The 12,988-nt window shown below is 41.0% G+C and overlaps 1 protein-coding gene across 2 annotated transcripts in view; it reads right to left on the bottom strand.

The window, feature by feature from the left end:
- Nucleotides 1-3,727: 3,727 nt before the first annotated feature.
- The window catches only part of LIN9 (lin-9 DREAM MuvB core complex component), a 29,602-nt gene continuing 20,341 nt past the window's right edge, over nt 3,728-12,988 (bottom strand). For both annotated transcript variants that reach the window (XM_034427935.3, XM_087883131.1), the window contains exons 11-15: nt 12,773-12,853; nt 12,554-12,679; nt 11,986-12,168; nt 8,867-8,964; nt 3,728-5,218 (exon numbers count right to left, since the gene is read on the bottom strand). In XM_034427935.3, the coding sequence (XP_034283826.1) occupies nt 5,113-5,218; nt 8,867-8,964; nt 11,986-12,168; nt 12,554-12,679; nt 12,773-12,853 (594 nt within the window). In that variant the 3' untranslated portion in view covers nt 3,728-5,112. The remainder of the gene's footprint in view (nt 5,219-8,866; nt 8,965-11,985; nt 12,169-12,553; nt 12,680-12,772; nt 12,854-12,988) is intronic.

The raw sequence follows: 12,988 nt of genomic DNA, 5'->3' as shown, positions 1-12,988 counted from the left end.
TATCTACAGAACTGCTCCACCAATCCAATTATGTGTGTAGAAAGGCTAGAATGGGATAAGAGAAAAGAATGCACACATTCTAGATTTCTCTTGATAATAGGCATGCTCCTGTTGATGGTACAACTTTGCACTTGGTTTGAGTGAGGGAATTTTCCTCTGCTTGTGTTCAAAGGGAAGGGAAAATAGCTGATCTCCTATTGAGATAATCTCACTCACACTGTCAGAATAGACCATAGGATATGATTTAACTTGGCACATAATAACAGCATGCCATCTCCAGTGTATTTAACCCTCAAAGAAGGAAGGCAAACTTTACTGAAACACGAGGAAGGATATAATATGGGAAACTGTTATTTCTTGTATCAAAGTAAGTACAAACTCTAATATTGCAGTAGAAGACTAGGTTCCTCTACTACAGGTGACAATATCTGGCCACAACTATAAATCAGATTGTTATATGCTAAATCAACCACATCAAAATATTGAAGGTAATCTTGTGGAGAAGGAAGTTAAAGAGGCAGGCAAACGAAATGTAATAGTGGTGGACTTCACTTAATCTCAGTCTGATCTGTTCATGTTTTGAGAAAGAAATAGATTTCTAGATACTGTATATTATGATTTTAGAACAGTTGGCCTTTGGAACTGATAGAGTTGAGGCTATCGTAGATTTGATTTTAAGTGATATCTGAGATCTAGTGCAAAGTAGTATTGTGCAATGATTTAAACAGTAACTATAATGCTAATACATTTAGCATACTTTCAGATGGCAAATACAAGGTAGATGCAAGATGGTCACATTTCATTACAAAAGGAGAAATTTCCCCAATATAAAGGAATTGATGAAAAAGACTGAAAGGAAAAGTCAAGACGACCAAACTTCATAATTCCTGAGATTATTTGAAATAATGCAGTAGGTTGGGATTCAGATGGGATATATTATACAAAGTAAGAAAAGGTAAAACAAGCCTAGAGGAAGACTGAGTTTTTAACAATTTGTAAAGGTTAGTGTCTTTCTTCAGGAAATAGAAAAAGCATAAAATTCCTGTCATAAAAGCATACAATTTGGCAGGAAAAGTATTAAGGGATGTTTAAAAAACAAGATCTGAGAATTGCACGACAAATACGCCAGGTGTCTTCCTTATGATGTCCTTAGAATTGCAAAAAGATTAAAAACTTCCTGCTCTCCTGCTTTCAGAGTTATAAGGCAAAGTGGGATTGGGTTGGAACTAGGAGAAACAGAATCCCAGGAATGAATTCTTGGTGTTCTCATGCTTTTGCAAAAACTGTTGTTGGTCTAATATAAAGCTGGCCCAACAAAAAGATATTTTCCAGCAGAGACTGGAGCAGAGTTCGATTCTTCTTCCTCTCCTGGGGTAAAAAAAAATGCCTTCAAGGAGAGTAAATCCATTCTTAAATCCGGAAAGTTTGGCTCCCTTTTTATTGTCCCTCTAGATCAGTGTTTCTCAACCTTGGAAGCTTGAAGATGGGTGGACTTCAACTCCCAGAATCCCCCAGCCAGCAACGCTGGCTGGGGGATTCTGGGAGTTGAAGTCCACCCATCTTCAAGCTACCAAGGTTGAGAAACACTGCTCTAGATAGAGCTTTTTTCCCTGGTAAAAGCAGAAGTTATCTCCCCAGGACTGCATCGCTCCCCATCCGTCCGAAACGGAAGTTCAAAACGTTGGAAGCTCGGGCTGAGGGTTCTCCCCTCCTTCCGTTCGGCGTTTCTTAGTTTGACAGCAGTTGGCCCAAGAGATCCTTCCTCCGGCCGGGGAACAATAAGCGGCTGACAGGAACCGATTCTGGGAGTGGGGAATGTCGAAATCCAGAAATCCGCGCAGGGCAGTGGGGGAACAAATCCGTGCGGGTCCCCATCCAACTTGCCAGCGCCTTCGCAGCCCTTCACTGCGAACTCTATTAAAAGAACTGATCGTCTAAACGCAGATGCCACCCCTGGAGCATACAGGCATTTCCCCAACAGCTTCTTCGAAAGGTTTTGCATGCAGGCAGCGTTTTTTATATAAGGTGCGCCTTCCCCGCATAACTTTTCTCTGCACTTAGTTTCTTCTTAGTGATTTCTCAATGTACCAGTTTGAGCTTCGGGAGAGGAGTAATGAAGGTGGAAATTTGGTGCTTATTGTTTAACTTTGGGTATTGGGGCTAAGCATCTAAATTAAGGTACATCAAAAGAGCCGCGGTGGCGCAGTGGTTAGAGTGCAGTAAGTAAGTAAGCTACTTCTGCTGATCACCGGCTGCCAGCAGTTTGGCAGATCGAATATCACCAGGCTCAAGGTTGACTCAGCCTTCCATCCTTCCGAAGTGGATAAAATGAGGATCCAGATTGTTGGGGGAAATATTTTGACTCTGTAAACCGCTTAGAGAGGGCTGTAAAGCACTGTAAAGCATATATAAGTCATAGTGCTATTGCTATATGGGGTATGATCTACTGCACTCTTGTATTCTTAAAACCAGTCTTTAGCCCCTTTTCCTCTGTCACTACCCAAAAACCAGTAGAGGTAGTCCTTGACTTATGACCACAAGCGAGCCCAAAATTTCTGTTGCTAAGTGAGGTTTTTAGTGAGTTTTGACCCATTTTATGACCTTTCTTGCCACAGTTGTTAAGTGAATCAATACAGTGGTTAAATGAATCTGGCTTCCCCATTGACTTTGCTTGTCAGAGGGTCGCAAAAGGTGATCACATGATCCTGGGACACTTCAATCATCATAAATATGAACCAGTTGCCAAGCATCTAATTGTAATCCTTACATGACTGTGGGGATGCTGCAAAGGTGGTTAAGTGTGAAAAACGGTCACTTTTTTCAGTGCTGTTGTAACATTGAACATTAACCATGGTTGCAACAATTTACTAATCAAATGGTTGTAAATTGAGGATATCTTTCCCTCCAATTATAATTTTACCTTGATTTTCACTCACAAAATATTTTTTCAGTAAATCACTGCATTTTACCATAAATTTCTCACACATCTTCCATAGAACCTTTCTCATTTTTCCTTGAAAACACTTGCTATTGCCTTTCCACTGATTGTATTAAACATACTGTATTATGTCCATTTTGGGGATTTGGGCAGAAATGATTAAAACTATTTTAAGAAGTGTTAAGGAGTGCCTAACCAAATAATATCAGTGTTCCAGATACTATTATGCTTCTGTTACATGAGAATATTGTACATTTTACTCAGAAGATAATAGAATACTAGTATCACTTTCATTTCTTATTCCTTTTGATCTTACTTGCTCTCAATAGGGACTTGAACTTCTTCACAGGTACTGGTATATGATTTTTTATATACACCCCCTTCTCCGTTTTTGATGTTTTGTCATGGGTCCCATCTCACATATCTATCAAATCATGTTTTTCCATGTTAGGATTTCTAGTTCCTCCAATGGATTAGTGTACGTACAGACTCTAGAGATGGCTTTTTACTGGTCTCCCTTCTGCCTCATTATGAGGATCTTGAATACCCATTTTTGTCTTGAGCTTGTTCCACTGTCATACACAATCATGGCTAGGTGAGCTCTTATGCTGATGTGGTTTTCATAATTGGGGAGTATTGTTTTACCTCTGGCATCAGGTGTTATTGGTTGCAGATTTGGTTTGAATCCATGTGTGCTGCCCAGAGTTGATGTGAGATGATGGTCATATAAATTATGTAAATAAATAAATAAAGATTCTCAATGCCAAGAACTTCTCTACCCAGTCTGTGTTTCTGTCTCCTCCTTTTGGTTTAATGTAATGCCTTCCTGATAAGGCTCATCAAACTTTCACTAAATACATTTTTCCCAGTCTTAAGAAGGTTTTTGCCTTACATCTCCATATCAGGTAAGAATGCATTTCTGAACATAGTTATTTCATTTTTGAAAATTATTTCAACCTTTTCATGTTTAAAATGGTTTCCAACTTTTGTAAAACATTGCAGCCTTCTCATCACTCAATGAGAATAAAATTTATGCATTTCTTAAAAGAACAGGCTTTGCTAAATATAGACTCTGCAGTTAAATTCTGAAGCAGCATAAATGCAGACACAGAATATAGATTCATTTTTAAAACTATACAAAATTTTAAATTGAAAATAATTGTTTACATTTTCTTTATACATTAACATACAAAAGACCTCATTTTATGAGGTACTAAGGAATCAAAACATTGCTACAGCTATCTGAAAATTCTAATCTGAAAACAATTTATTACACTGAAGCTTTACAAGGTTATACTAAATATAACAACTCAATACACCCTTTTTACAAGATCAACATTTTTCTACACTCCTCGGGTCTTTAGTTTTTAAGGCAGTTTGGAGGACTGGCTATCCAATTGCATTATAAAATTATATGAATTGCTTGATAACCAGTTGTTTAGTTTAAATTGTGCAAACCAATCAGTGGAAAGTATTACCAGTTATTTGTGTGAAATATCAACTAAAAAAAACTTTTAGTCTTCTTTTCTATTCCTTCATTCAATTACTTTTATAAGTTATAATAAATTAAATATTCAAAGATATTAACTGATTTACAGGGATTCCCAGTATCCACAAGTGTACAATAGTAATCTATTTGCTATTACTCCTTCAGGTATTCTATTATCCTGCTATTTCTCAAACAGGAATATATATACTGCTTTATCAATTAGCACACTGTTCAGAGGCTAAAATCAAAAAGCTATTAAGTCACAGTATGAGCGATCATGGTTTCCAATAAGAAGAAATTACTAATATGATCTCTCAACTGTGTCATATTAGTTTTACTGTTTTTAAAAACTTCTAGTACAGTTGCCAGTATTTGCTGCAACCATATTTAGTTTTTCCTTTGTTATGAAAACGTGTCTGCATAACTTTCAGTTTAAAACAACAAACACACACACATATTACAACTAAAGTTTAGCTGTTAAAACAAGATAATATTATGTGCATAGCAAGTGATGAAGTCCATAGCAATGCTGGTAATTTTATGCTGGTTTCTTCAGAAGTAGTACAAACACTCTCAAAATATCCTTTCTTCCTTTGTCTTCCAATTGGTAGAATATTTGGTAAAGCATACACACCAAGCATTTTCCTCTACTATATTCTGTACACTTGGAGTATAAATGTTTCTCTCAGTCTCTGTTAGTGTTATTTGCAGCAAAAGCATGTAAATTTCCCATTTGGCTGAGGCCACTCTGGATATGTGCAACATGGATCTCTACATTATTCTGGAAACAGCTAAAGAAAGAAAAACAGTTCTTTTTAAAACAGTCCACATGTGGATGTATTATGTGCTTAGATCCATATTCTAAGTTTATATACAACAATGTTTCATGACATCAAGCTATTTATTTGCCTTTTTTGGTATAATTTCAGGCAATTTCATGAAAAGGAACCATATTTCTCAGCATTAACCATGAAAGAAAATCATGTCTTTTAACACAGTGAAGAGCAAACATCATTCACTTGAAAAAGTTTCCATGAATTGAGTAACTGAAGGGGAGGCAGTTGGTATGTTCCATCAGGCTGGATAATTTCCAACTGGTCTCTAACTTTCCCCTTTTGGGGAAGGTGGTGGGATTGCAGCTTTAGAGAGTCCTGGAAAAAGCAGTTTATTGAGATGCTTTCCAATGGGATCTTGGACTTTAGAGATAACATTTATTATTTTTATAAATGATCTTTGGCAGGACCAGGGTAGGGGTAGTGCAACTCTCCTGCCGTTTGAGCTTTTGGTGGCCTTTGATACTAACATTATAGTATCCTTCTAAAATGTCTGAGGAGTGGAGTAGAAGGCATTGTAATAGTACTAATTTCATCATATTGGTATTGGTAAAGGGAAAAGAGTGAGACTTTGCAGGGTTCCTTGAAGTTTAATACCTTCCCAGCTTCTATTTAACATAATATGAAGCTACTAGGCGGGGTCATCCACTACCATGGGGACAGTTATCATCAATACTTAGATGATGCCCAGTGATATATCAAGACCGTTAACAACTGATTCTGTTGTGATACTATCCAGGTTTTGGACACTGTTAGTATTTGAATGAGGAAGAAAAGGTTTAGGTTCAAACCAGCAAAACTAAGTGTCTGTGGATTCATGAGATCTCTATTATGAGTGGCTTTTCAACTTTGGTACTCAGTGGGATAGCACTTTCTCAAATAGAACTTGCACATAGTTTTAGGATCCTCCTGGATTTATAACTGATGCTCAAACAGATGAAAATTTTGACTAGGAGGGCCTCTAAACAAATCCACCTTGTGTTCCCACTACACCCTTTCCTGATTGAGAGGTCTTGTTCACAGTCATTCATGCCTTAGTCATCTTGTGTTTGAATTACGCTAGCAAACTCTACATGGGGCTGCCCTTCATGACTACTAGGAAGCGTCAACTGGCCCACAAGGTACAAGGAACCTTAGATTACCCAAATAACACTTCTGCTCTATGAACTACATGGGTTGTCAGTTGTTTTATACATGTGTTTTATAACTATGTTAGTTGACGTATAAAGTATGTCTCAGGGCTTAGATAACCACAACATTATTTTTCTCCAATTGTTAATTTCCCCTTAATAAGGTGGGCAGATTCCAGGTGTTAATTGATAAAATTATGTTATCTTGTGGGATCTCAGACACTTGTTTCTTCCAAGGCTGTTCATTGGAATGGCAATCCCTCAAAGTTCATACAACCTTGACTCTGCTTATGTGGCTTTTCAGCATGTTCTGGGCAGAGCAATTTGTGACACCCTTGCTGAAATATATTTATTAAATTTATAAGGCTAATTGTCCAAAAAACACAAGAAAGTATACAAGACAAGTTAAGACTACAATATGACAATATAAAGAGAACCAAATAGCAAACATTTCTCCATGGAATTCAAAAATTGAAATAGTATAATAAAATAATAAAAAATAAATAGCTTTATTGCGAAGGTTGTTGAGAGTGTGGTGGCGCGACAGCTTCCACAGTACCTGGATGAAGCTGTCTATTTGGATCCGCTCCAGTCCGGTTTCAGACCTGTGTACAGCACGGAAACGGCATTGGTCGCGTTGGTGGATGATCTCTGGAGGGCTCGGGATAGGGGTTACTCCTCTATCCTGGTCCTGTTAGACCTCTCAGCGGCTTTTGATACCATCGACCATGGTATCATGTTGCGCCGGCTGGAGGGACTGGGAGTGGGGGGCACCGTTTTGCAGTGGTTCTCCTCCTATCTCTCCGACCGGTCGCAATCCGTGTTGACAGGGGGGCAGCGGTCGACCCCGAGGCGCCTTGTTTGTGGGGTGCCACAAGGGTCGGTCCTCTCGCCCCTCCTGTTCAACATTTATGTGAAGCCGCTGGGTGAGATCATCCGTGGTTTTGGGGTGGAGTTTCATCAGTACGCTGATGATACTCAGCTGTACATCTCCACCCCAGACCATCCCAACGATGCCTTGGAAGTGATGTCCCAGTGCCTGGAGGCCGTGCGGGTCTGGATGGGGAGAAACAGGCTTCGACTCAACCCTTCCAAGACCGAGTGGCTGTGGCTGCCGGCGTCCCGGTATAGCCAGCTGACGCCATCGCTGGTTATTGGGGGTGAATCATTGGCCCCCACGGAAGGGGCCCGCAACTTGGGCGTCCTCCTGGATGCACGGCTGTCCTTAGAAGGGCATATGACGGCCGTGGCCAGGGGGGCTTTTTATCAGGTTCGCCTGATACGCCAGTTGCGCCCCTTTCTGGATCGGGACTCCCTACGCACAGTCACTCAAGCACTCGTCACTTCTCGTCTGGACTATTGTAACGCTCTCTACATGGGGCTCCCCTTGGGGTACACCCGGAGGCTCCAACTGGTGCAGAATGCGGCCGCGCGGGGGATTATGGGAGCGACTGGGCGCTCCCATGTGACTCCTCTCCTGCGCGAGCTGCATTGGCTTCCGGTGGACTTCCGGGTGCGCTTCAAGGTGTTGGTGATCACCTTTAAAGCGCTCCATGGCTTAGGGCCAGGGTACTTACAGGACCGCCTTCTGCCACCAATAGCCTCTCACCGGCCAGTTCGCTCCCACAGAGAGGGCCTCCTCAGGGTGCCGTCGGCTAGACAATGCCGGCTGGCGACCCCCAGGAGGAGAGCCTTCTCTGTGGTGGCACCTACCCTTTGGAACAATCTACCCCCAGAGATACGAGTGATCTCCGACCTCCGGACCTTTCGTCGGGCCCTAAAAACTCATCTCTTTCAGTTAGCCGGTCTCTCTTGATTTTATGATTTTATGGTTGGTTTTAAATTTTGATATGGATTTTAAATTGATACATTTTAAACTATGGGCCAAATTTAATTATTTTAAATCTATTTTTAATCGTATTTATATATAAATGTTTTTATTTTGGCTGTTCACCACCCTGAGTCCGAAAGGAGAAGGGCGGTATAGAAATTCGAATAATAAATAAATAAATAAATAAGTCATACATACATATTAATGAGTCCACAAAATCACAGAGCCCAGGACTTGCTGAAAGAGCCAAGTCTTCATAGCCTTCCTGAAGGAAACCTGGACTTGGAAGGAACTGATATTGGGATGAATTGCTATTAATTTTTGGTGCTATAGTATTTTCCTTCTCTGATATGGTTGTTTAACAAGGTTTGAGTTATTATTCTTTTACTTTTAAAAAAATATATTGTACCTACTTTATATAATAATTAGGTACAATATATTGTACCTAATTTAGAGTCACTCTGTAATTAATGCAGCATATAAACTGAGAAATATGATTCATCTCATCATGAAATAGATTGACATGCTGCTACCTTTCTTCTTCCATCTACTAAATGGTCTACAATGGCATACAATGGTGATCTCTTTGAAAAGATTATTGTAAATATAAGGATATCTGATACAAGTGTAATTTCAAGTTCTTACCTGATATTAGTAGAATCTATAGAATTCTTAATGTCATTCAATGAATCTGTTAATGACTTAAACTCAAAGGAATTTAGATCACCTCCTTCTGCTAGACACTGGAAGAAATTTCATAAAAATAATTATGTAAGTTTTCTGTTGTGTACTGCTTAAATACACGTGTACCTAATCACATGCCAAAAACAGAGAAACATGGACAGGGTGAGGAAGCCATCCCCAGGAAAAATAATTGTGTCTTACTGCATCCTGCAAAGGCTGGGAATAAACTATTACTACCCCAATATTCATAAATATAAGTAATGGGAAGTCACTATAGACTAAGCTTTGCTAAAAAAATGAATACGAGATGATTGATGATTGTATAGGAAAGTTACTTCCTATATCTAATAATTGCCTATTTATGAGACCAGATTCAAGTAGGTATTTGGTTACAATAAGCTTCCTAACCCAAAGTGGTAGAATGTATTTCTCAAAATACAGATAGTACTCGACTTACAACCAGAATTGCAGGGTAGGGCTGAGGATTTTGTGCAATTCCTGCATGACAAAGTCACTCAGATTCGGGAAGGTCTGGACTCCGACTGGGTAGGTTCAGATGGGGTGACGGAGGTGGGTCTTGAGAGTGTTATCTGGGAGGGGTTTGACCTTGTGACTCCCGAGGATGTGGACAGGATTCTGGGTAGGCTTAACGCTGCCACGTTTATTGGACCTGTGTCCCTCCTGGTTGGTACTGGCCTCCTGGTCGGTCATACAAGGCTGGCTCTAGGTGATTATTAACGCTTCTTTGAGTGAGGGTTTCTTCCCTCCCTCCCTGAAGGAGGCGGTGGTGAGGCCCCTCCTCAAGAAGCCTTCCCTGGATCCGGCTGTATTAGCGAACTATCGTCCAGTCTCCAATCTTCGCTTTGTGGCGAAGGTTGTTGAGAGTGTGGTGGTGCGACAACTTCCCCATTACCTGGATGAAGCTGTCTATCTAGACCCATACCAGTCGGGCTTCAGGCCTGGGTACAGCATGGAAACGGTATTGGTCGCATTGATTGATGATCTCTGGAGGGCCCAGGACAGGGGCTGTTCCTCTGTCCTGGTCCTATTAGACCTCTCAGCAGCTTTTGATAGCATCGACCATGGTATCATGCTGCGCCGGTTGGAGGGGCTGGGAGTGGGGGGCACCGTATTGCAGTGGTTCTCTTCCTTCCTCTCTGACCGCACGCAGTTTGTGTTGGCAGGGGGACAGAGGTCGACCTCGAGGCGCCTTGTTTGTGGGGTGCCGCAAGGGTCGGTCCTCTCGCCCCTCCTGTTCAACATTTATGTGAAGCCGCTGGGTGAGATCATCTGTGGTTTTAGGGTGAAGTTCCATCAGTATGCTGATGATACTCAGCTGTACATTTCCACCCCGGACCACCCCAATGATGCCCTTGAGGTGATGTCCCGGTGCCTGGAGGCCGTGCGGATCTGGATGGGGAGAAACAAGCTCAGACTCAACTCCTCCAAGACCGAGTGGCTGTGGTTTCTGGCGTCCCGGTATAGCCAGCTGGCTCCATCGCTGACTATTGGGGGCGAGATCTTGGCCTCCTCAGAGAGAGCTCGCAATTTGGGTGTTCTCCTAGATGCACGGCTGTCTTTAGAAGAGCAGATGACGGTTGTGGCCAGGGGAGCTTTTTATCAGGTTCGCCTGATTCACCAGTTGCATCCCTTTCTGGACCGGGACGCCTTGCGCACGGTCACTCATGCCCTCGTCCCGTCCCGTCTGGACTACTGTAATGCTCTCTACATGGGGCTCCCCTTGAACAGCACTCGAAGGCTCCAACTGGTCCAGAATGCGGCTGCGCGGGTGATTATGGGAGCGACACGGCACACCCATGTAACACCTCTCCTGCGCGAGCTGCACTGGCTCCCGGTGGTCTTCCGGGTGCGATTCAAGGTGTTGGTCACCACCTTTAAAGCACTCCATGGCTTAGGACCTGGGTATGTACGAGATCGCCTTCTCCCAACGATAGCCTCCCACCGCCCAATACGCTCCCACAGAGAGGGACTCCTCAGGGTGCCGTAGGTCAAACTATGTCGACTGGCGACACCTAGGGGGAGAGCCTTCTCTGTGGGGGCACCTGCCCTCTGGAATGAATTGCCCCCGGAGATGCGCACGATCCCCGACCTACGTACCTTTCGCCGTGCCCTTAAGACTCTATTGTTTCAACAGGCTGGGCTGGCTTAGAAAATGAATTTTAATTGGGTGTTTGTAGTTTTTAATATAAGGGCCAAATTTCTAATATATTTTAAACTGTATTTAAATTTTATAGGTATATGTGGTTTTAATATGGCTGTACACCGCCCTGAGTCCTTCGGGAGAAGGGCGGTATAAAAATTTAATAAATAAATAAATAAATAAATAAATAAATAAATAAATAAATAAATAAATAAATAAATAAGGACTGGAATTTCTGTTATATGTCATTGCAGTCATAAGGTAAGTCGAATCCAGTGGTGGGCTGCTGGTGGTTCGGACCAGTTTGGGCGAACCGGTAGTTCCGATGATCAGTTGGCCCTGCCCCCACCCTTTCCTGTTCCTATATTTCCTTCTTTCTGGCTCAGCTGATTCGCGCGGCACAGCTGATTTCCGCACCTCCACTGTTCTACTTACAGGGGCTCCCTTAGAAGGTAAGAAGTGAGCTTCAAATTGCTGTATTTTGAATGCTGCGCACAAGCGCGTTAGGTGCGCGCACACAAAGCACACACTCACAGAACCGGTTGTTAAACCAGTTGTAGCCCACAACTAGCCAGATCCAATTTTATCATATTTTTTTAGTGTTCATTAAGCGAATCATGCAGTTGTTAAACAAATCTATCTTCCCCAATGGGCATATTTTTTATCAGAAATTGGCACAAAAGGTCACAAATCAGGGTCATGTGACTGTAAGTTGCTGCAACCAATTGTAAATATGTGTGGGTTACCAAGTGTCCAAATTGTGATCATGTTATCACAGGAGTGGTGTGATGGTTTTAAGTGTGAGTACAGGTCGCACGTTACTTTTTCCAAGACCACTGCAACTACAAATAGTAATTACATGAACGGTTGTAAGTCGGAAGACTAATGTAAAGTGTTCTCATTTTCTTAATGGATTTACCTTAATCTGCAGTAATATTGTTGTGAGTCTAGCAATCAATTCTGTCAGATTTTCATTTTGAACACAAGGTTGTCCAGTTGTTGATGTATTTGATTGTCTGACAATCTCTTGAGCTTCTTCCTCACATCTTCGTCTCAGATCTGTGGGATGGTCTGAAGGCTGAAGACCTTGTTCTGGAGCAAGCTGGAACAGAATAAGGAATTGAGAATTAAGTCGGTTTTAAGAGCCATGATTCCAAATGCTCATTTAGGCCATATTTTCTAAGATGGACACTGACATTTCAAAACTACAGCATTGTATCTTATTAACTTTTTATTTGTGACTGAAAATAGACCTCACTTGCATCTGAGTAGCTTATCCTATTTCTTCAGTCACCTACAGATACTAGTTAATTATTTGATCAAGCTACATCCAACAGAAATGAAAGATGACTTCTATACTTACATGGCAGCATAGAAGATATATCAGTAATGCATAAATATGGATAAGGCATATCATTTGGAATATATTCAAAGAACCTGTCGCTTCTCCTATAGTTACTAAAACATGAAACCAGCAAAACACTTACCTCATAACAATACTGCTGAACTTTATGTAAAACTTTATTTAGATCCTTATTCAGCTGTTCAAGATCTAAAACAATAGTTGCATATCTTCTCTGAAATTCAATACCAATAGGCATAGAATAGGATTTCTAGAAAAAATATATAAAGTTAAATGCATTAAGAAGCATGATTTGTACAATGTTCAGATTTTTAAAACACAAATTATAAGAGCATATATTTACCAATTTTTCTGCTTCTGTATTCATCTCCCTTAACTGCTTGATATGTTCCTTCTTGATCATAAGAATTTTTGATAATCTGGTCTGAGGAAAGCAGAGAAAAGTGTATAATATATTTTCCATATATCATAGAAATTTGAAGTTAGTAATCTAATGTTGTTATTCTAGATTGGTCTGTATTAAAAACCAATACTAGTACTATTTGTACTAAGGTCTGGA

This window comes from Pantherophis guttatus, chromosome 1 (assembly GCF_059756535.1).
Source record: "Pantherophis guttatus breed Tessera chromosome 1, ASM5975653v1, whole genome shotgun sequence".
NCBI classification, from domain to species: Eukaryota; Metazoa; Chordata; class Lepidosauria; order Squamata; family Colubridae; genus Pantherophis; species Pantherophis guttatus.
Note: the sequence above shows the minus strand (reverse complement) of the source record. Positions and strands in the feature narration are given on the sequence as shown.